The sequence below is a fragment of the Pipra filicauda genome, unplaced genomic scaffold (assembly GCF_003945595.2).
Source record: "Pipra filicauda isolate LSUMZ 115617 unplaced genomic scaffold, ASM394559v2 scaffold106_size2291244_pilon, whole genome shotgun sequence".
Lineage (NCBI taxonomy): Eukaryota > Metazoa > Chordata > Aves > Passeriformes > Pipridae > Pipra > Pipra filicauda.
Genome location: NW_024103507.1, coordinates 322,979 through 346,146, shown reverse-complemented (window position 1 = coordinate 346,146; position 23,168 = coordinate 322,979). Strand labels below are relative to the sequence as shown.

General features: G+C 38.5%; 1 protein-coding gene across 2 annotated transcripts in view; it reads left to right on the top strand.

Annotated features, from left to right (window-relative positions):
• NT5DC1 (5'-nucleotidase domain containing 1) overlaps positions 1-23,168 on the top strand; it is a 133,726-nt gene that overhangs the window by 91,036 nt on the left and 19,522 nt on the right. For both annotated transcript variants that reach the window (XM_039380159.1, XM_027745341.2), the window contains 2 exons: positions 20,917-21,035; positions 21,865-22,023. In XM_039380159.1, the coding sequence (XP_039236093.1) occupies positions 20,917-21,035; positions 21,865-22,023 (278 nt within the window). The remainder of the gene's footprint in view (positions 1-20,916; positions 21,036-21,864; positions 22,024-23,168) is intronic.

Genomic DNA, 23,168 nt, shown 5'->3' with positions numbered 1-23,168 from the left:
GTAAGGACTTGAAGGAATATAAACAGAAAATACAGTTGTGACTTATATGATAATCTGCAACACATGAAGATTTCTGTAAAATTTTACGTCAGAGCTTTCCCTTTAACACATCACTTGTTAATGTATATCAAATTACTAGCATGACTGCCAACTCTGATCATTGTCAAATACATTTTTTTACAATCCAAAATAACAATTGAAATGCTAAAGATAACCTTTAATTCCCTGAAAGCCTTCTATAAGTCTGTATGCACAGGGAATTCTGCTTGGTCTTTAATAAGACTTATATATATTTTATTTCCAGCTCGGGCGCAGTTACTGTCTTTTCTGATCTGTTTTTTTTTTTTTTTTAATAAATTGAAAATGTGTTGCAGATTGTTTCAGTTTCTGAATTTACAACATATTTAAAAACACATGTATAGCCTCATGTATATGTGTGTATGTATGTACAGACTGAAAACAATCCTATAGATGGAATGTCAGTGGATGCCACATTTCTGTGAGATTGTGGTGCCTTTATCCTATGCCCAGAGAAACAAACCCACTCTCCTTCTCCTGCAGAGAGTCTCAGGTTTTCAAAGCCTGCTTTCAGTTGCATTCCCAGGCTGTCTGCCTTATTCCTGAACTTGAATTTCTGTCCAGCTTATGGTGCCTCTGCTGCATCATGTAGCTTTCAATTTAAGAAACTCTTTCAGTCCTCCAATTTTTTATGATTTTCTGGTAACTGACGTTTCTGATATTTCAACAGTTCTCTGCAGAAGCTTTTTACCTCCTTCAGTCATTCTTCTCTAACCTTCCAAGAATACAGGAAAATTCTATAAGCTGAAAGGACCAATTAGAAAAGAAAATAAGGGTACAGGATATAAAATGATATACTTCTAGACTGAAGACCATCTTTGATTACTAGGGATTGCAAGTCTTCAGAAGTTGGTGATCCCATGTCTGTTCTCTTTGAGTTTTCTTCTGTCATCTTTTGTGACATCTGGGCTTGACTATTGCCGAGATGGGCTGCAGAACTGAGTGGAGAATGAGGGCTGATCCTATATAACTGTTTTTTTTTTAATTTATATTCTAAGGCTTCTTAGGCCTGAGGAGTGGTATCAGGAAGGCAGTGCCTTCCTTCATGTGTAAGGCATATAACTTCTTTTTATTTGAGATTTCTGTCTTTACCACCGGAAGAATACCAAAATACTACCCAGTTTTATATTTTATAATAATATTTTATTTTTATATTTTATAAGACCTTTAGTAAAACTGTAGAATATATATTAAAAATGGGGAAATTTTGAAACAGATTGTATTGCACTATTATATATATAATTTAAATAGTCTTGCCTTATTCACTCATTGAAGAACATAAATGCCACTCTAGAAAATTCTGATTTTTTGACCAAAACACATTGAATTCAATCTACAGTATAATCGCTATAACTGCTGTATACTAGGTATTTCAGTTACTGCCTCTCCCAGTGAAGGTTACCTTGATAAGAAAAGAATTATTTTTTTTTTACATCAAACTGTGAGGTTAAAACATGAAAGCATACCTACTCTTTTTGACTATGTTAATTGTTCCCATCATGTCTTCTAACCAATCTTGCCTTGCATTATATCATCAGATCTTCATATTTAAATGTAGATTCAAATTTAAATTTAAAATAGTTTTAGATTTATCCTTTAGCTCATGACAGCACAGTTGTTGGTATTTTCATGCATAGACTTGATATCTGATGAAGAGCTCACTCTACCAAGAGGAACCTGGTCTTTTGCTGCACCTGTGAGTCCTTACTCAAATAGATGGGTTGTGGTCCTCAGTCTGCAAAAGCTGTCATATTTTTCACAGATTTGATCTGTGCTGGACTCCTCCAGCCACAGGTCACTGCAGGGATTAGATAAGAGTTTTTCTTTTGTTGTTTGATGTGGATTCCCAGTACATCTTTATCCCTGAACACTGAAGATCAGATGCCCACTGCTCCTTCCAGGAGCAGCAGAGGAGATGAGGGGAAGGAAAATCTCCTGACCTAAATGTAGAGGTGCACAAGGGCAGGTATGTGAGACAAAGATGAATCAGAGAGGGTCTAGGAGAGCCAGGGGATAGGAAGGGAGAGCAGAGCAGAGCAGCACAAGGAAACATACAGATAAGAGGGATTTCACTCTGATGGGGTTTTCTGAATTTCAGGTCTTTGCTTTCTGTCTTCTTCTGTTGCCTCAAGGAGGACTTTAGAAATAAGGCTTATGTGTCAAACACATAGCTTAAAATTATGTACCCGTGTCCTGCATTAACTGGCCCTGCAGCTACAGCAGGGGAGGCAGCACTGTCTTCAGAGGGCTCAGGACGCCTTTTGTGGGGAAGCCCACAAGGGGCCTCTTCTCACATCTCTCAGTAGGCACAAACAGAATAATAACAGCACCAGCAAAGGACAATCTATCTCCTCCAGTGACTCAGAGTATTCCTTTATGTAATGCAGCTGTGCTTTTTGCTATTATTCTAGAGATGGTGACTCTTCATATCAGTCTGCCTGAAAATATTCTATAACATGAGGCCACAAAATAATGCATTTTTGCTCAGAGCTTATGAGAGAGTGGCATGTAAAGATTGCCCTGGCTGCAGACTGTATTATTCAAGAGGTATAAATTCCATAACTGTTTCCCATATGTCTTCTGAAGTGACTGCCCTCATATTGTTGTAATATCTCACAGTGCCCCATAGCCTTGAAAAGCAATGTTATCCTTTTTAAGGGAAATGCTGTTTAGTGATTCTTTAAAGTGTATTGGCACTGTTTTCCGTGTTTTCTGGCTATTTAGGAAAGAAAAAGAAATATTTTTACTAATAAATAGTGCTATTTTGTACTCCAGCTTTCAAAACTAGAACTTTTTGTAGCTCCAGGGAATATGACATTAATATCAGGAGTCTCTTAATGCTTTAATATCAGAAACAGGTTCTGTATTAAGCTGGCAGTAGGAGGTCCATTGTTTGAAGGCATATAATACCTTGTTCTATACACAAGTCACCACTGAGAAATAATTTCCTACTCTTACCTCAGCCAAGGATTTTCATTTTATCCATCATTTCTGGAGAAAGAGGAGTTTCTTTTTAAGCAAATATTCCATGTGGATGATTATATAGAAAGATCTTCATGATAGAATCTGATCATTTTTAATTTTTATTATGAAAAACCATAGGGATTATGGAAGTGCCTTATAGAGGTGATTCCTTCATCTGACACCCTCTTTGGCAGCATGATCAATGCCTGACTCCACTTTCTGAAAAGCAGGCTAGGGTAGGCCAGTAGGGCTGACAGTGGGAAACACAAAGAAATTTCATCTTATGAAGCAGGTTTTGTTTTCATAATCCAGTGAAGAAGCTCAGAGAGTGTTTCCTAAAATCTACAGTGTCAAGCTCCCTGGACGACTCTTTCACCTCCCACCCTTGGTTTAAATGATCTTAGTCTAAAACTATTCCACTTTGTGCCTTTGCACAGATACTTTGCATCAGTATGTCACAGATTTTTTTTCTGACAGTGTAAACAGCTGTTTTAGGGACTTCTGGTTTCCCAATATTATAATGCACTGTAGACAATTGTTTGTAGACAAACAAAAATCAATACATGTTACCTTGTAATCAAAGGGATTTTCCATTTAGTCATTTTAAAGTTTACTAGACAGTGCCTGTGTGTAGTTTGAAATCAACACTTCAGGAATCATTTGAGAATAAATGTCTTCAATTGTAATTAAGCCATGGAATAGGGAGACTGTGGTTAAGGATCTCTTTCCTAACAGTAAATTTTATTTCATGTTTGATAAACATAGGATTACTTGACAGTAACTGTCTGGATTTTGGGTTTTACCTAAATTGGTCTATGTGAAAGTATTTAAAACAGGTGTAAAAAGCAAAATAAAGTTGGGCCAGCACATACATCCTTTTGCAGAGCAGACTGTTAGTCACAGGCAGACACAAAACATTTTTAGCAGATGATTGCAAAACGTTGACATAAAGCATCATTTTTTCTGATAGCTTTCAAAGTCCTTGACTGCCATATTTGATGGTCATTACCTCATAAAAAAACAAATGCTTTGTACATTTATGTTCTATTACGGAGATAATGAATTAGAAATTGAGGACATGTTTGATTACTAATTGGCAGTATATAATTTACAACCCTTTTGTAAAATAATGCAAGGAGACACTCCGCAGTTTGCACTGATGGTATGTGTATCCAGTGACACAGTTAAACTGGTATAATTTCTCCAAGTTGTGACTCTGTAGTAGTTAGACCATGCAGTAGCCAAAGGACAACTTTCCCTTACAGTACATCCCTCTTAGCAAACTGAGCAGAGAAACCATTCCTTTCTCCTAGGAGGAGGAATGGAATGAGTGTGGGTTTTTTTGTTTATCTGGATTATTTTTTTTTAAGGTGCTTTACTGGTATTTACTTCAGAAGTGCTGTGAGGCCAGATTGTCATCACATCATTTATAAAAATTCTCACCAATGACAGGTTTCACTCAGGCATTTTACAACACATCAGGAGCTAGAAGTCAAGCAGCCAAGCTCAGTCTCTGTTTCTATCAGGAGGGCACAGTGTTGGCCTGACTATGGCAGTTCACTGGAAACCTGGAGCATGGGTCAGGTGCTGGGATTTCAACTGATGGCCCCTCCTAACTGGTATGGGAGATATCTGATTATCAGCTGAGTTGACCGTTGAAAATTGGGTTGAGTGCTCCTTCTTGAGCTCCTCTGGTGTATGCCTTAACCGTATGAGCCAGAGGAGCCACCAGGACACAGGGATAATTCTTTAACATTTAGTCTGTTTACCTAAGCGTTGAGGTTTATGCAATCACATGGCATATGTGAGTAGGAATTTCTGTCCATCCTCTACTGCAAATCTCTATCAATAATGCAATTTCAACCACATTTGAGTGTGGCCCAGTATTCTCAGAGATACTGCAGCCTCAGCAGGCTGCAGAGGAAAAAAAATTGTTCTGTCACTGCCAATGCAAAGAAAGGCTGAAGTATAAACTTACCCTTGATTAGATACTGGAGTATCAGTCCACAAGAGCCTAGCCACAAATGACTTGCTACTGGAAAAGCACCCATGAGACTTTCTACCCTATTAGACACTCAGTGAATCCAGTGAAACTGCAAGACATAACTTCATAGGAAGATGGGCCCTATTATTTCCACTGTTGTTCATAAACAATTCCTTGTCTATTTAATTTTTTTTTAAAAATTTTTTTTTTTTAAACAGAAAAATACTGTCTTTGAAGTATGGCATCTCTTTGTTGCTGAGTATTGAGATTAATGCTGAGCTGCAGATGCATTTTCCAATGCCCATCCTTCTTTAAAAGAAAAAATTATAGTAAATGTGTCAGGCCAAGGTCTTTATATGTTTGCATAGTGTTCAAAGTACCTCAGAGGATAAAAGGAATAAGAAGTTTTTCATCCTAAAATCAAAACAGTGAAAAACTGTAACTTTCTTTGGCATAAAGACAGCACGGTTTGCTTCAGCTGATTACCTTTGATATTAAATAGCATGTTTGGCACAAAGCTGATAAGAAAGCTAGTTCAAAGAAAGCTAAAACTGCTGTTTTCAAAAGCATGGTATCAACAATATTCCTTTTGTTAAAACTGGAAAACATGTTTAGCATAATTGCTAAGTACTCTAAACCCAGAATTCTTTGTGTGTGGAGAGTTCATTTTCCTTTTCAAAAGGAGTTACAGTAACTACTGCAGTACCGCTACTGCAAAGTTACTGATTATATCAGGTTATATTCGAAGCCTGGCTAAAGCTCAAACCCCATTTCTTTAAGGTATTGTGCAAGGACATGATAAGAATCAGTCTCTGTCTTCAAGGAACCCACAGGCAGACCAGATAAAAAAATGGTAGAAAAACAAAAACACCAGCTTTTCTGTTAGAGCCAAGGAACCAAGATAATGAATGACTTAACCTATAATCATATCTCTGGCAGATCAGCATATTCACCTAAGATATCTAATGTCCTAATCCTGAAGCAATAAAGAACTGTAAACTGAGTTTGCATAAGGACTCCATCAGTCTTTTAGCCCTTTTCAAAGATTTAGCATAATGGGAAAATTAAGATAACATAATTGCAATTAATTCTGCTGGATTTACTTTTTACGGTTCAGTGACATATCCTATATAAATTCAAGGAACTGGACCTTCGAGCTTAATGTCTTTTATACTGAAATTATTCAAATTATTCAATGGTTATTCAATAATTATTTCAAAATATTGGAAGTAATATGCTAGATTAATTGTTTGTTTTGGAAGACAGTTGCATACCAGTACATCAGACCATGTTTATGTTTCATTTTAATGGAAGAAACTTCTTCATAGAGAAGCATGTCAAATGCCTTTAAACACATATGCCATGTGATTGTGAGGTCATCAGAAGTCAACATCTACAAAAAATCCTCAATCATAGTTTTGTGATCACCTTCCAGTGTTGCTACTTTATTGTCTTTTATTTCAGGATGTTGGCAGAGAATGGAACTGTGATACAGTCTAATCAGGAGATGATAAGACAGAGAGATAAGGCAAAAAACCTCCACATTTAGGAAGCCAAATTAATCAAAATATGCAGCTTCTTTTTACAGCAGAATGAGCTGCTAAGGGCCTGTCAACCCCATCCTCTCTCTGCAGTAAGTCCCTAGAGAACATGAATTGCCATATCTGAGTCTGTGTTTTCAAAACCAAAGCCTAAATGCCTAAATGACCCTTTTATATTCCAGAGAAGACTGTGTTCATCAAATAGGTTGTTTGACTTAAGGGAATTCTCCTCCAACACATGAAAATATTATTAAGAGGAGATGATTTTTTCCTCCATATTCTCTGAGAAAAGACAGAATTTAGAAGCAGAGCAGTCAGCACTCAACATAAGCCACATTTATAGTGTGACGATAATGTGTGATGCATAAAAATACCTGGGTTTTATGGAAGTTTTCACATTGAGCATGGAGACCCAGTTCTGTATGGAAGACAAAGGCAAATGAACGTCTTCCATACATGAGCAAGACTCACCAAGCTAACTCTTGTTGCAGCATTAGTAGCACCCGTTCTGAAATTATACCTTCAGTTCCCATATTTATACTTCCATGGAAATGCTAAAAGTTTGAAAAAGTTGCCTAAGCATTTACATCTGAGGGACATGTAGCTCACTTAATTTAATTTATCGAAGTGGTGTTAAGATGTCTTAATGATCAAGTAGTTTGTGGCTTCTTTGCATTGGATACATGGTAGCTCGCACCAGTATAATAACTGAAGAATGTCCAGCAATTATTTATACAGATAATTCGATTCAATATCCGGAATTCTAGACTAGAAGGGTGTGGGGTTTTTAATATTGCTTCTGGTTATGAATGTTATTTCACCTTCATTCTATCTCCCAGGACACATAAGAATGTCCATCAAGAGTGTCCATGACTGGGAGGGAAGAACTAAACTGGAAATTTCAAAAGTTTGAAAGAAACAGTAGGGAAACAAACTATGCACAACCTAACAGCTGTTCTGTCACTAAGAGAATACATGCTTCCTTTTGATTTGTGTATTTTTACTATTATATTGTTGAACAGATACATTTTATTTTGTCCATTGAATAATAAAGGTCCCACTGGAAAACTTAAACATTCATGTAGATCATTACGAGACTCTACTGCTGTTTCTAAGTAGATGTTACACCCTTGGTAGATTATTCAAAACCTGGCTTTTCTTCTTGCTAAACCTGTATCAGAGAACTTGATAGTTTTCAGAAGCTATTTTTTTACATGAATTTACAAGCCTCTCCCTGTTGTGATTTAACCACAGCCTGCAACCAAGCCCCACGCAGCCACTCATTCACTCCCCACCATTGGGACTGGGGAGAGAGTCAGGAGGGTAAAAGCCAGAAAACTCGTAGGTTGAGATAAAGACAGTTTTTAATAGGGAAAGCAAAAGCTGCACATTTAAGAAAAGCAGGGAATTAATTCACTGCTTCCCATGCACAGGCAGGTGTTCAGCCACCTCCAGGAGAGCAGGGCCCCATAATGCATAGTGGTTACTTGGTAAAACAAACACTATCACTCCAAATATCCCCCACTTCCTCCTTCTTTCTCCCACTTTATATACCGAATGTGATGCCATATAATATGGAATATCCCTTTAGTCATTTTGAGTCACTTGTCCCAGCTGTGCCTCCTCCCAAATTCACATGCACCTCCAACTTTCTTGCCAGCATGGCTGTATGAAAAGCAGAGAGGGCCTTGGCTCTGCGTAAGCCCTGCTCAGCAAAAACATTTCTATTATCATTGCTGTGTTCAGCACAAATCCGAAACACAGCCCCATACTAGCCACTGGTAAGAAAATTAACTCTACCCCAGCCAAAACCAGCACACTCCCTCAAACAAAAATTGACTCAGAATTACATTGTAAGGGTTATACCATATGTTGAAAATCACAGAGGTCAGTTTTGAAACAAATAAGTACCAGGAATAGATACAGAAACCGCATTGAATAGAATCTACTCTGGCTATCTATTGTTTATCTTCAGCCAACTCCCACTGTAGGCAGTGAAGAGCTAGCAGACACGGTACAGTGCCCAAACAGCAGTGCCTATACTGCACAGAAACATTGGCCCCATTGACTCGGTGCTGTGCTCTGCGGTGGCTTTGCTTCCTGTTGTAGAACCTTCTGTGTTTCTACACCTGGGTCTGAATCCCAGCCACGTTGTACTCCTCGGATAATTACGGACCTAATTATGGGCTAATCAAGAGCCCCAAGGAACTCAAACACAGGTCTTGCAGAAGTGGCATAGGACCTATGGAAGCTAGGATGCCTGGGGGATAGGTCAATACAAGTTTGTAAACTTCACCGGTCCACTAAGATTTGGTGCAAACCTGTGAGAAATTTACAGCAGATAAGAATCTGATAAGAACATTATAGTTCTTAAACAGCTGTCAAAATGCAAAGGGAATTGCTGGTAGAAAGAAAGATTACCTATGTCATAGGGGACTTACCATTATGACTTTGCAGGGAAAAACCATTCTTTGACATACATCACATGTTCACAAACAATACATGGTAGATGATGGGGATTGTGTTCATCTCTGTTCTCCTTAATTGTTTTCATCTGTAGAATTCAAAAAGAAGTAGATGATTAGACAGAGAACTTCATAAGGAGTTACCTTGTGATTTGATTTGTAATTAATTTGGAAATTGGAATTGAGGCAGTTTGTAGTAGAGCAAAAATAGAGTCGTGTATGGTACATTCCTAGCAGAGCAAGAGCTGGCAACCAGTGCAAAAAGCTTCCCTTCAGCATAGTTTCCATGAATCTCTATGTGCTGGTTTTCATTAAGGAGCTTTATTCTCTTGTGTGTTCTTCCAAAATGTCAAGCTTTTATTAAGGTTAGTCTGTAGAATTGTTTTTTGCAGAAAGCACATTTTAATCTTTGTACTGCAGGCATCAGATTGCTATTGGAAGCAAGTAGTGAAAGGAGCTGACTAGGAAGCCCTAAAAATGAGCTGAGAACATGAAGAAGAATCCTGACCAAAGCTTGAGCTGAGATCTGCTTGAGTTTTATATGACAGCTAATCTCTGCTTCAGTTTCCCAGTTTCTAAATACTACAGCTTACCCAATGTTTATGAACCACCCAAGAGAACTGCAAAGTGATCAGTCGCAGAGGAGAGCGGCAACAAATAGCAGGTGTGGATTTATTGCATATGGGGGAAATCTCAGTTGTGTAGAGTATTGCCTTGTTCAGAAGCAGCTCTGCCTTCCCCAGCTAGTACAAGGAAATTAAAGGTCAGGGAATACAAAAATGGACATTTATTGGGACATTGCAGTGTTTAGGTAAGTATATAGTCCTCTGTAGCTAATGTTCAGAAAGGAATTAGTTCTTGCAAGCTGAAAGCTCCAAAAAAGGTTAAAGTAATGTACCAACTTTTTCCTCACTATCTGTGTTCTTCAATCTTTCTTTATTATTCATATTTGGCTCCACATGTCTTAAACTTCAATATGTATCTTGCATGTTTTTTCTAGGTAGAGTTAGCAACCCCAGGACTTTTTCTCTTCTTTAGTAAACATGTTGATTCTATCCGGATTCTTATCTGCTGTAAAACCACTTTATATATTATTGCTGTCCACAGATGTATTATTGCTGCCTCTGTGATACTGCCAGACTAAGGCTGAATGCTCCAAGATTATTATTTTATGTGGACTAATAGTAGTAAAAGATTTTATCTATGAAATTCCTGAATAGTGAGATCTGGCACAACGCTCTTGGTTCTGAGAAATAAGGTAAAGCATATTTTCATGTAGATACTGAGTGATTTTGCAAATCATATGAGTATCACAGATAAGAAATGGGAAAGGTATTCATAGAATCTTAAAATCATAGAACGGTTTGGGTTTGAAGGGAACCTTGAAGATCATCTATTTCCAACCCCACTGCTGTGGGCAGGGACATCTACTAGACCAGGTTGCTCAGAGCCCCATCCAACCTGACCTTGAACACTTCTAGGGATGGGGTATCCACAGTTTCCCTGGATAACTTGTTCCAGTGCCTCACCACCCACACAGTAAAGAATTTTTTCCTAATATCTGATCTAAGCCTACTCTCTTTCAATTTAAACCCATTCTCCCTTGTCCTGTCAATACATGCCCTTGTAAGTAGTCTTTGCCTGTCTTTCCTGTAAGTTCCCTTCAGATATTGGAAGGCTGCAATTAAGTCACCCCAAAACCTTTTCTTTTCCACGCTGAACAATCCCAATTCTTTCTGCCTTTCCTCATAGAAGAGGTGCTCCATCCCTCTGATCAACTTTGTGATCCTCCTATGGAGTCACTCCAACAGCTTAATGTCTTTCCTGTGGTCAGGACCCCAGAGCTGGTTGCAGTACTCCAGGTGGAGGCTCACCAGAGCAGAGTAGAGGGGCAGAATCACCTCCCTCGACCTGCTGACCACTCTGCTTTTGATGCAGCCCAGGTTATCACTGGCTTTCTGGGCTATGAGTGCACGTTGCTGGGTCATGTCCAACTTCTCATCCCGCAGCACCCTCAGTTCCTTATTGGCCCTTGATCTGTTCACCCTGCAGCCTGTACTGATACGGGGGATTGCCTTGACCCAGGTGCAGCACCTTGCACTTGGTCTTGTTAAACCACATGAGATTCCCATGGGCTCAATTCTTCAGCCTGGATAGGTCCCTCTGGAAGGCATCCCATCCTTCAAGTGTATAAACCATACCACTCACCTTAGTGTCATCTGCAAATTTGTAGAGGGTGCATTTGATCCCTTCATCTACGTAATTAATGAAGATACTAAATAACACTGGTCCAAATACGGACCCATGAGGGACACCACTTGTCCCTGATGTCCACTGGGACTCTGAGCCATTGACCTCTACCCTCCAGATGTGACCATCCAACCAATTCCTAACCCACCTAGCAGTCCACCTATCAAATCCATCACTCTCCTATTTGAAGAGAAGGATGTTGTGGGGGACTGTGTCAAAGGCTTTACAAGAATCCAGGTAAATGTCACGTGTAGCCCTCTCCTTACCCACTGATGTAGTTGCTCCATCATACAAAGCCACTATGTTGGTCAGATGGGTTTTTTCCTTGGTGAAGCTGTGCTGGCTGTCTCGAATCACCTCCTTGTCCTCCATGTGCCTTAGGAATTATTGTAGGAAGTGTCATAGGGACCATTTCTCTTTTACTTCTTCAGAAAACTCATTACTACAAATCTTTCATGTTGGTCTTCCCATCTAAGAATAACCAAACATATTTTGCCAGAAAGGGGTAGTTTCCATTTTTCCTTGCCATCTCCAGCCCAATTACATTGTTCTGTGATTTACAGTGACTGTTTCTCACATAGAAACTCTTCCTCTTTGTTAGAACATTAATTTCCTAACATTTTTCATTTTGTTTATTAAATATAAACAGGAAGAGTTTCTTCTTGATTTTCATTCTGGTTTTCCCTGGCACACCTGGGTCCATAGCAGACCTTAAACAGCATCTAAAGTCTCTGCCAGTTGTTCTAACCCTGTCATACTCTTTGTCCCTCCTTTGAATTCATCCCTGACTGTGATCCACATGGCCATGAAATTTTCCCCAGACCTCAAGAAAGAAGACAGAGACGTGACAACAAGTGCTATATCACATGCACAAACTTTCTCCTTCCCTTCTGCTCCCTGTTCGTCGCAGGTTTCAATGTGGAGCTCAATGTGCACACCCTACATAGACAGGGGCAGAAATGGCACAAAAAATTGGAAAGAAGAAGAAAATGTTTTAGTGTCTCTGGTCCCCAGAAGAAGTTTTCCTGCTGTCTCTCATCTCCACATTCTCGACCTGAGCAATATCACAATGCAGTTATTTGTTCCTTTATCCAGTCTATATAAATCCAGTTCTACCCCTCTCATCTTCATCTCGCTTTGCCCCCCTAAGCCATTTAAATGGCTGTTGTTGCCACTGTGCTAAAATACTTCATGAACCTTAATATATTTACTCATAAGACTTCTGAGGTCTGGGAGCTTTAACAGTTCTATTTAAGTATGGAGCATCCGAGGTCAGATAAGAAATCTAGAGCTAGTGATAGACCCTAATGTGCACATTGCTCATGGCAAGGGTGCACTGCATAACCCAGGTTTTGTAATGTTTTTTTTATCTAGAAGGAATAGTGATAATATAAAATGCAGTAGAGACTGTACTAAAATCATATAAGGGTCATCTTTGTTGCAAAAAATTGCAAAATTCCCATTGGGATTCATTGATGATACATGAACATGATGATTCCAAGGGGAGAGTCTCTGAAGCTAGAATCAGTGTTAGGTCCCAAACTGTCTTTTGGTGCTTCTTGAACATTTTCATAAGCAAAGGGAAACAGTATATAGGGCAAAAAATGTGTCAGGAAAAAAAGTCTATTTGCTGCTGAAGAAGACTGCCCACTGTGATTGTGGGTATGTTTGATATTCTGTCATATCTATAATTTTAAACTATTAGTGGCATTTTCCGTATTTTCTAATAGAAAGGCCCATTACTATTTAATGCCATTATATTATAATTAAATGGTTTTTATTTTATTGTTACTTGAAGTATTATTAATAACCTATAAAAATGCTCACAATTTAGTACGTATAGGAAGCAATGCCAAGGTAGTCTCTTCCCTGACAGCCATATTCAAATGGGTTTAAAATCAGTATGATTTTTAAATATGTAATGTAATGCTTCTCTGCTACCATGTGATAAAAAGAAGTCTTAGGTCAGAACCCCTCTTTCAGTAGTCTCAGATGTTAGCTTTTATTTCCAGAAAAAAAGAAATACTAGGTTGGGTTGAAGTTCTTCTTTTTAATTACTAAGGCTGAGCAAGGTTTTAATAACTGCAGTAACTGCAGCTATGAAATACTTGTACAGTTATCAAGAGGCAAAAAGCTGTGTGGGCTTATTTATTTTTTTATTTTTAATTCCCAAATTTCTTTCTTTGTCTGTGGAATCGCAAATCTTAAGTTAGTCTTTTAAGGCTGATGTAAACCTTCCCCCCTTCAGAGGCAGCCAATATTTGGAGCTGGAACTTCAGACAGAGTAAATCAATAAAAATAAAGTAGGGATTTGATATAGTGTAATAAGTCAGGAAAAAGGAATGGAACTACTTATAAATCATAAATCAACTTGGTTGTCTAAATAGTTTTCATATAAAAGTTAATGAAAATGTCTTGTGTATTTCAGGCAAATGAGTATATGCAATAGCTATGCATGCTCATTTCTCTTCTGCAATTATTATTCCCTTTGAAATAACATATTTTACGGCATTAAAAAAAAAAACAAACAAAAAAAAACAAAGGCCCCTTGCAGCAGGGTCCATATATTGCTTTATGGGGATACATATTTCAGAATCAAATTGTCTATTCCAGTTTACATATATATTTCATACCTGAAGTATTAAGATGCAGGGGAAACAATTCTTAGCCTTTCAGTAACAGAGAATTAAAGAACTTTTGTCCTTTTTTTTTTCCTTTTTTTTTTAATTTAATATCTGAAGCCAAAGTAAATGATGGCAGTAAGTTTTTCCCCATTACATTTCAGTGTCAATTTTCAGTGGGGAAGAGGATGGTCCAAGAGCAAATTTCAATGTGTCTTATTTCAGTAGATATTACTAGAGGGGCCGAGAGGATTCAGATAAACTGAAAGATTACAGACTACACAGCACAAAGAAGATGCTTTGTGTGTCTCAACTTTATTTTAATTCAGAAATTGAGACATTTTTCTGAAGTGATAGGTTAGGTCAGAACTGACTGGGCCTTCATCTCATCTTCTGTGCTTCCCTCCATCTTCTACTTCCATCTACTCTTCAAATTTTTGTACACCAGTGAAGTACACCATAGTAAGAGAGGCTCTAGACAGGTGGTTGAACTGACTTGCCTATTTCTGGAATGTTTATGTCAATTTTTTTTCCTCAATTACCTTACCTTTCCTAACTTATTTGAAATGAAAATGCTTTTTGGAAAGATCTGTCTCTCTCCATAATTATATAGGGATCTCTAGGTTGACTATGATATTAATATTTACATGGTTATTTCGGAAGATTTATCTGAATATTGGGAGCTCCTCATTTATAAGGAACTTCCTACAAAACTAATGAGGTCCAGAATAAAACTGTTCTAGAGAGGGAACTTCCTTTATTGCCATTTTGTACCTCTCCAAGATCCCAAAAAAAACAAAACAAAACAAAAATACCCTTAAAAAATATGTGCAATGAAGAAGTGAAATCATGTATATATGTTCCTCTTACCCTTTCAAAGTAGAAGTTTTCTGATTTATAAATACAATTAAATAAAAATATGGAAAAAACCTCACAAAATTTGCATATGAATCACAATTAAAAATGAACTTGTAGATTGTTTTCCAAAAATTTGTCCTTTTCCAAGAAGAAATGACCTTGCTTGTATTTCATCATATCAATGTTTGAAATAGAAATACTTCATTAGCTAGACTGTTTGGGGAAGTTATGAAGTTAGCGGTTTGACAGATTTGAAAGCAAATTACTAAATCTGTAGTGAGCTGTTATTTTCAGTTCCTATAACACAACAGTCAAAACCTCCTAAAGAAACTTACTTGCTGACTTCTCTAAAAGAACTACTGATTTTCTTACAAACAAGTAAGAAAAACTGAAGTAAAACTTCAGTCTTCTCTCTACATATCCTGTTGCTTGGCACAATTATGCAGTAAGGCAGATTTTAGTAAAAATGTAACAAGTTTTAATAAAACTAAGAACGTAAAAACTATTTCTTTCTATTTCTACTTAAAGGATTCTGTGGATTTTTTATATGCCCATAGCAATTTGAAAATACGCTGTCTTGTACTTTGGTTTTATCAGGCCTTATAAAATAGCAAAAGAACAGAAGTCCTTCCTGAGAAAAGGAATTGTTGGTAATTGGATAAGCAGTATTATTATGAAATAGTTTATTTTTTCACAGGATAGTATCTGTATTTTTCTCTCAGCTTTATGTATGGTGTTCTTTCAGACTATCGACAGCTTTAAGTAGAACTGTTATTTAGTCCTCCATATGAATAAGCACATACATGTTGGAATTGCTAAGAATAAGAAAGATGTATTGCTGCCTATGAAAATTTAAAAACTGTGTTACAATTTTTAAAACTGAATTTTTACTTTGATAAGTTCAGCCTCTGTCTCACCAACCATAAGCCAGCCCAAAAAATGCAGAACGATGCAAAGGCAGGAAGGGGAAGTGAACTTCAGTTTTTTGGGGGAACAGGAGTGGGGGGAACACACACATAAGAAAAAGAAAAATTACAACAAACCAACCAAAAAAAAAAAAAAAAAAAACACACAAAAAAAAAAAAAAAAAACACCAAACAACCAAAAAAAACCACCAAACCAAACAAAAAACCCCACACCACCGAAGACCCACTAGAGACTGGACAGCCAAGAATGGAGATGCCAAAATCACCAGTCACTTTGGGAAGCCTTAAGCTTTTATTTCAGGACATCACTCTATGGAAATAATTCATTCCTTATCACTTCCCTGTAGTCATGCAGTCAGATAAGGGACTGGCAAGTGCTGATGCACATGTTAGGCAGATGGATTTCACAGCTGCTTCCAGGGCACGGAAGGAATTCAGGGATGGCAAAACACACAGTAATACCTGAGCAAATCCTGGAAACCATGCAGCAAAGTTGGTTGGTCTATACACAGGAATTTTGGGTGGTATCCTAAGAAGGGTGCCCATAGGGTATGAAGTTTTACCTCCAGGAAACTTGTAAGTACTTGCTTTCTTCATGGGGAATACACCCACAGGGAAATTCTACAGCTTATATCATCCCATCTCATTACTTTTACAAGTAGAAGAACCCACCAGAAGGATTTTATCTGTGCAGGTCCCTTTGTCTTATGTTTTCCTGCCCTGATTTCACTTAAGGAAAGGAGAGTTTGTTTTCTTTTCTTAAGTGAGCCCAAAATGCTATCCAGAATCAGACTGTGCTTGCAAGTGAGACCAGAACATAACCCATCTTTTATATTAATGCCCTTGGGGGCTGAAATGGCATTATTTTAAACTGCAGAGAGGTATATCAGTATGATAGTTGTGGATTGCAGAATGGACTTGTTTTACAATAACCCCCATAGTCGTAACCAGAGCTTCAGTGTGCCGAACACATGAGCCCATCTGTGCTAGGTGCCTGCAGGCAGTGGGAGCCCACCAGAGCTGCCCATGGGCAAGAAAAGGCAGGAGCAGGTACAGGCACGAGCAGCGGCAGAGTTGGCGCATGTTTATCGTTCAACTGTGCACCTCAAAGGAAAAAAACTATCAGTAACTCTAGTAGGCTGTCTGACTAGGTCTGTATGGAAACGAGTAAAAGGCTGTCAAGAGAAAGGCAGAAAGGCAGGAGGAGGGTCTGTTGGGGAGCTGTAGGAACACTGTAGTTAAACCGAGCACATCTTTGGCTTGGCATGGCCTCTGGCCACCTGGAATTTCTTTCTTACCCTCGTGTCTGCCCAGTCAAGTAGATACGAGGTGTCCTCGGGCTCTCTGGTGAGTCACCTGCAGGTCCTGGCCCAGCGTGTAACCAACACTCAGTGCAGGGCACCCAGCCAGAGGAGCAGTGCAGGGTGGTGCCTCAGGGTGGTGAGCTGATGAAAATTAAGCTGGTGTAGGTATGGCTTAGTATATGTGAGTAACTGTTGAAGCATAAATTCATGCTCATCTCTTAGCTTCTCTCTTAACCTTGTGCTTCCCAAGCATGAGCCCTGTCCCATGGGCTGGGCTTTAACAGTGTAAATGCTAGCCAGGTTAGGGGTGGATCCCCAGGTTTAGACCTTGGGCTGAACATGCTGTGTGGACACCATCTCAGCACTCGAACTGCATGTGTTCAGGTTTCCGCCTCAGCAGGTATAACCCGTAAACAGACAGCCAAGCAGGCAGCGGTAAGCAAGCATGTGCAGAGTCTTTCCCAACCAGTGACCCTTTGCCAAAGTAAATTACCTTCAGTTGTCATTTAAATGAGAATAAGCTTCACTGATTACTTTTTGCATAATCATTCAGAATGAAAACAGATGTTCCTCAGCCCATGTTTAAAGCTGCAATGCACATTTAAAGGTAGGCAAGTCTTGTTAGTGAATTAGTTTATCTGAAAAAACATATCTGGTAATGGTAACGAGAGTATATTTCTGAATCAGAAACCATTTCCCAAGCTGTTAGACATAGCCATATGCAAATTGCCATTCCAGTAATATTAAAGTTGTCCCAACATGAGTCAAGCTTTGGTTGTTGTTTTTAAACAGCAACAGTAACTTCCCCTCAGGAAAACTGCTCTGAATCACTGTTAGGTTTGGGTGAGTGTTTTAATAGAACAATTTTCTGGCTTTAATTATTTTAATTTTACTTGCTTGCTACCTTTACATTTCTTGTTGGGACACGTTTTCAATCTACAGCCAGGAATCTGGGTTGCAGTGATATATTAGACTTCAGAAGGAAGCAAGTCACTCTATCTAATCATCTGAGAAATTCTTTTTTGTTTTCCAGTCTGTTTGAAATTGTCAGGACATCTCCTTTTCCTCCCAGCTTATAGACCTGAAGCATTAGCATCCCCACACATATATGTTGCTTCCTGCTGAAAGAATATTTATAGCATTTCTGACCTTTGAATGAACTTCTATGAATCAATAACAGCAAAGTGGAAAGAAGGTCAGCAGCAGTTTTTCTCTTGACCAAGTGTTGCCAGTGTTAGGCTTGGAATATATAAGATATATTAGGAACTATATTAGAAACTACCATAACCACATTTATGCAGCATTTTTTCAGGAAATTTTAAGATTTCTTCAGCACTGTTTTGGACTTGCCATCTCAAAGATACAATACAAGATCAAAGCCAGTGGTGTCATTGATGATTTCTAAGTTGTTGTGTATCAATTTTTACATGGCAGAACTTCTACAAGAAACCTTAAGAGACAGTTTAATAATTTTTTTAGCTATAATTTTGCCACAGGGCAAATGTAAGTGAATTAGAAACTGTTCTCGTTAATGGCTTACTGCAATTGAAACACAAATAAAATTGACACAGTCACCCCTAGATGTGTGAGCACAAGCAGCCACGTGAGATGCTTCAAGGCAAGGTTTGCCCATTCACAGTCTTCTCCCTATGACCCTACAACTCAAATATTTTAAAGGACCTATCCTAATTTCTCAAATTTCTGAAGCTCCTTCCAAAACTGAAGTGTTCCCATAATGAACTAGACATCTCAATGCTGTTAGCTGCCTCCTTCTTAAGGGGAAATTAATTTCCCTTCATTTCACTGCCTAAAAGCAAAGTTCCTAACTTAATTAAATCCTTTCCTTCTCCAGAGCCGGCACCTCTAGAAAGTGCTTCTTGCACTCTCTTTTGCCTACCATGGGATCCTGGCCAATTAGTTCAGATTGTAACCATAAATTAGAAGCCTAAATTCCGGATGCATTGGGTTAAGTGAGATGAACCCCATTGCTAGGGGTGACAGTAATAGCTCTCACAGAGTGAGAGGTCTTCTACACTCTAATTGAGTGAATTGTTTCAGTCAGGACTGCCATTTATGCCTTTCCATAGAAGTAGCAAAGCAGAGTCTTGCTCTTTGCTGGAGCCTTCTGGTGTTGCTGTAGTACACAGGGCTCCTGTTTTCAAATGCAATGTTTTTATTCTGAAAATACCTCTCATAATAGCTCTATTTTTCTCCAGTATTTTCCTGATTGAATTGTCTCCCAATGGAGAGACAATAACTACACTAACCTTCACAAATATCAAAGAAACTTTTGATAGCAGCTCAAGAGTTTTCATAAGTTTCTTTTTCTATGTCTGTGTCATTTGAAGATTGTATCTGCTCATTCAGCCAGCCATGCAAATATGTCTAAAAATACAGAGAAAATGAAACAAATTTACTGAACTTTGACAACTTCTGTTTGATCAAAAGTTGTTTGGTCAAATGTATTTTAAAAGTCAGGAAATAAAGATATTTTTAATGGATGCTATCATATTTATTATTATTATTATCGTTAAGTTCCTGAAGAAGAACAAAGGAAAAGGCATTGCCACACAAGTTCTACATGAATTGTTAATGTCAACTTTGAATTTCCTTGTTTTTTCCTAGTTTATAAAACATCCTTAATATAGAATTGTTTTGTCTGAGAATAAATCCTGTGTTTATTCAAATTCTTAGATTCATAGTATTAAAGAATTATTTACTTCCTCTCTCCACATACCTATTTCCCCCTTTTTGCTTCTTTTTCTCATTTCTTTCAAGGACCAATGTACTGCTTCATGTACATCTTCAGTGCTCTTAAACAAAAAGTTGTCTTATCATTTCACTGTTCTCCAGAATTTGCATTCCAGCTTCCAGCACTCTCTAATCAAGTGAATTTTCCTATGTCTTACTCTTATTCCTAACACATTTTGAGTACTTTGAAGAATTCTATAAAGCAGGAGAAAAACTGAAGTCCTGATGTTACACCTAAGTCAGATCTCAACACTATATTGGCTTCTAACCCATCTGTCTCTAGTATAAAATTAAGACATGTTTGACTGAGACTGAATAAGAAAATCAACTGTTTGTTGCACCAATTCAGTAGACAAAATACATTAATAGTAATATTTCTGATGAAATTCTAGTTTATTGGTTCACTAAGGCTCCAGCAAGAAGCTAAAAAGAGTTCATCGGTCAATAGCACATGGATCTGAAAAAGCGACAAGGTTACATGGACAGCAGGACAGATCCATCTGCTTTGGGACTAGCTAGAAACGAAGCCTATGGCACAGTTGGGCGATGACAAGGGAGTTTCAGCTTCTGCTGATTTTTCTGAATCACTGCCAGTGTCAATGTATGTCAGTGTGGATTACACCACCACCAGCAGTATTGTCCACTCATCGTTTCTTCAAAACTGTATGACAAGTGGAACTGCTCATTATTTTTGCTTATCTAAGGCTGGTGAATGCCCTTAAGAGCTACTTCAGTCTGTTTTGTTGTTTTCATGTCAGTGTTTAAAAACCATAGGTCATTTGTCTGTGTCACGAGGTACATGTTGTCTCTTATGATCTGTTTTCTCTCACGGTTTCACCTTACATTTTTAGCAGCTCCTCCATTTGTACAGTCCATGTGGCTTCCTACCTTCATGCTGTAGTGTTTAGGAGGCCAAGCTCATTACCTTGATTCCTTAGCTCTTCTGTAGTCCATGCAGACAAGGCTCAGCTGCTTCTTTTCTCACAAATGTCTGCCTACTCCCAGCTACCAAACACCTTGACTGAATCTGCAGTCAGTACCAGAACTTGAGCCAGATATTGGAGCTGGTTTAATGTCAAAATAGACCAGTCGTGCGCAGGCAACTTCTCACACATGTCACAAATACAGGAGGATGGGCTGGTCTCACTAAGAGCATGCAATTTGGTGATTTCAGAGAATGATGAGGAGCAGGAGGCTCTGCTGTCACTGGACAAGCCCGGCTGGTATTCCCAAGGTAATTCTATCCAGCTCTTTGATCTGCTGAAGAAGATGACTGGCAAGCTGGATCCCAAGGTATGTTTAGAGTAAATCTTTCTGAAAATACTGTTTCAGTCAAGAATTCACCAGACAAACTTTCATTAAGGTTTTTGATGTGATTGGTCACAAACTCTTGTTCTGGCTAAGCTTACTGCTGTCTAGCAGACTGCAGCCCAGAACTGGAAGTAGCATATTAGTCTTCTTATCGGTAGAATATGTAAACTTTCTGAATGTTTTATTCTGTATGAATGATCATGCATTTTGGCAGCTTTAGGAAGAATTGGATTATAAACAGGTAATCTCCCTGGGGAAACAGATTAAATAGATTAAAAGGTGAAAACTAGGATTATGTTGTTTAAGTATATGTCTGGATGGGTGAAAATGCTACTGAAGATGGTGTGACCACATTTTCTCTAGTGAGTAAACTCCTCTCTGGACACAGAAGAGTTCTGTGTCACCAAGAGATGCTCCATGTTCTCTCTTGTTTCCAATGTAGTCCAAAACTCGTTCCTGTTTAGTGTATTTTCTTGGTAGTCATTCACCTGCTTCCTGTCAGGCTATTTCTATCAGTCAAAAAACTCAGTGATGTCCCTTGTCCCGGTACCAGTCAGGCATCCCTGTTCAGTGCCTCTGGAGGGCAGAAGTGAGGAGGGTGTTATGAGGCCACCTCCATACCTTATGGAGCTGGTAGAAGATAAAACCCCAAACTTGATATTAATAAAATCTCTTTGTGTCATGACCAACTGTAAACGTGGGGGAATTTTTATTAGGTTATTTTAAACCTCTTTTTCTCTCTCTGTGAAATACAGTTTGCTTATGTTTTCCTCATATACAATGAACTTTTAATTTGCTTCTTCCCTTGTAGGTTGTTTATTTTGGTGACAGCATGCACTCAGATATTTTCCCAGCTCGTCACTATAGCAACTGGGAAACTGTCTTCATCTTAGAGGAGCTTCTAGGGGACAAAGTTACAGTGCCTGCAAAGGCTGAATCTGAGCCCTTGGAGAAGAAAGGAAAATATGAGGTAAGGGTTCCTTGCAGATGTTTCCTGGAACAGAATAAAGTAAGTTACAAAAAAGCCTCATGCCACCTGCACTGAGAATGAACCTGCTTATCTCACCATGCTGGCAGCATCAGCATCCCCCACAGACATATCCTTCTTGCCTTACCAGGAAGATGCTGTTCTGTCCCAGCTTAGGCCTTGCATGAGTGACACAGAGCTTCTACTTGGACCTAAGTCATGGATCTCAGCAAAAGAGCTGTGTGTGCTCTCCCTTAGCAACAACCCACAGTCTTCTCCTTTTTAGTAACAAGAACCTGCTCTCCATCCTACAAGGAGAAATTTCATGGACACTTATCACAAGTCCAGCACCTGAATTCTGCTGAGTTCATGACATTTTCCTGTGTGTTGTGGCCAACTGTAAACACAGGAATTTTTATTAGATTGTTTTAAAGCTCGCTTTCTTTCTCTGTGAAATACAGCTTGCTTGTGCTTTCCTTGTATACAAAGAACTTCTAATTTGCAGCTTACCTCATAGGTTGTTTATTTTGGTGACAGCTGCACTCAGATAAGAGGGACTGTTTCGAAATTGTTCCAGTGCAAACTGCTGATAGTTACTTCAGATAAATTATGTGACTGTGAGGTTGATCGCAGCTGGGAAGCAGGGCCTTAGCATTACTGCCACCCTTTAATTCTCCCACAGAACTTGAAAAGTTACTATGGTTTATCCTCCTCTCCACTGGCAAAGAACAAAGTAGATAGGGAACAGCACTCATATGGATGATGTGGCAGCATTGTACCTCCAGCACTGTAGGTAGGAACTGCGGTGCAGCTTCACTCTCCGTTTGGAGCATTTTAATGTCATATGCTGCTAAATAAATAGGTCATTTTCTTCTAGTTGCAGAGAGATGTATGTGCTTTTTACACTTTGCTTTGTAAAGCACTAGGCTTGATTTTTCTGTTAAAATAAGTACTCTTTATGATTAAAAAGTTAACTTACTGATAGAAAAAATTTGTGGAGGAAGTTTTATACTAGTTATGTTTTTAATCTGACTAGGAAGTGTTGTAAAAGCCAGTTTTCGGTGGAGAAAAGGATATCTTCAATGGGACTAAAACAATATAGATATGATACCTATTGCTCTACTTTTAATAGACATATCTTATATTTT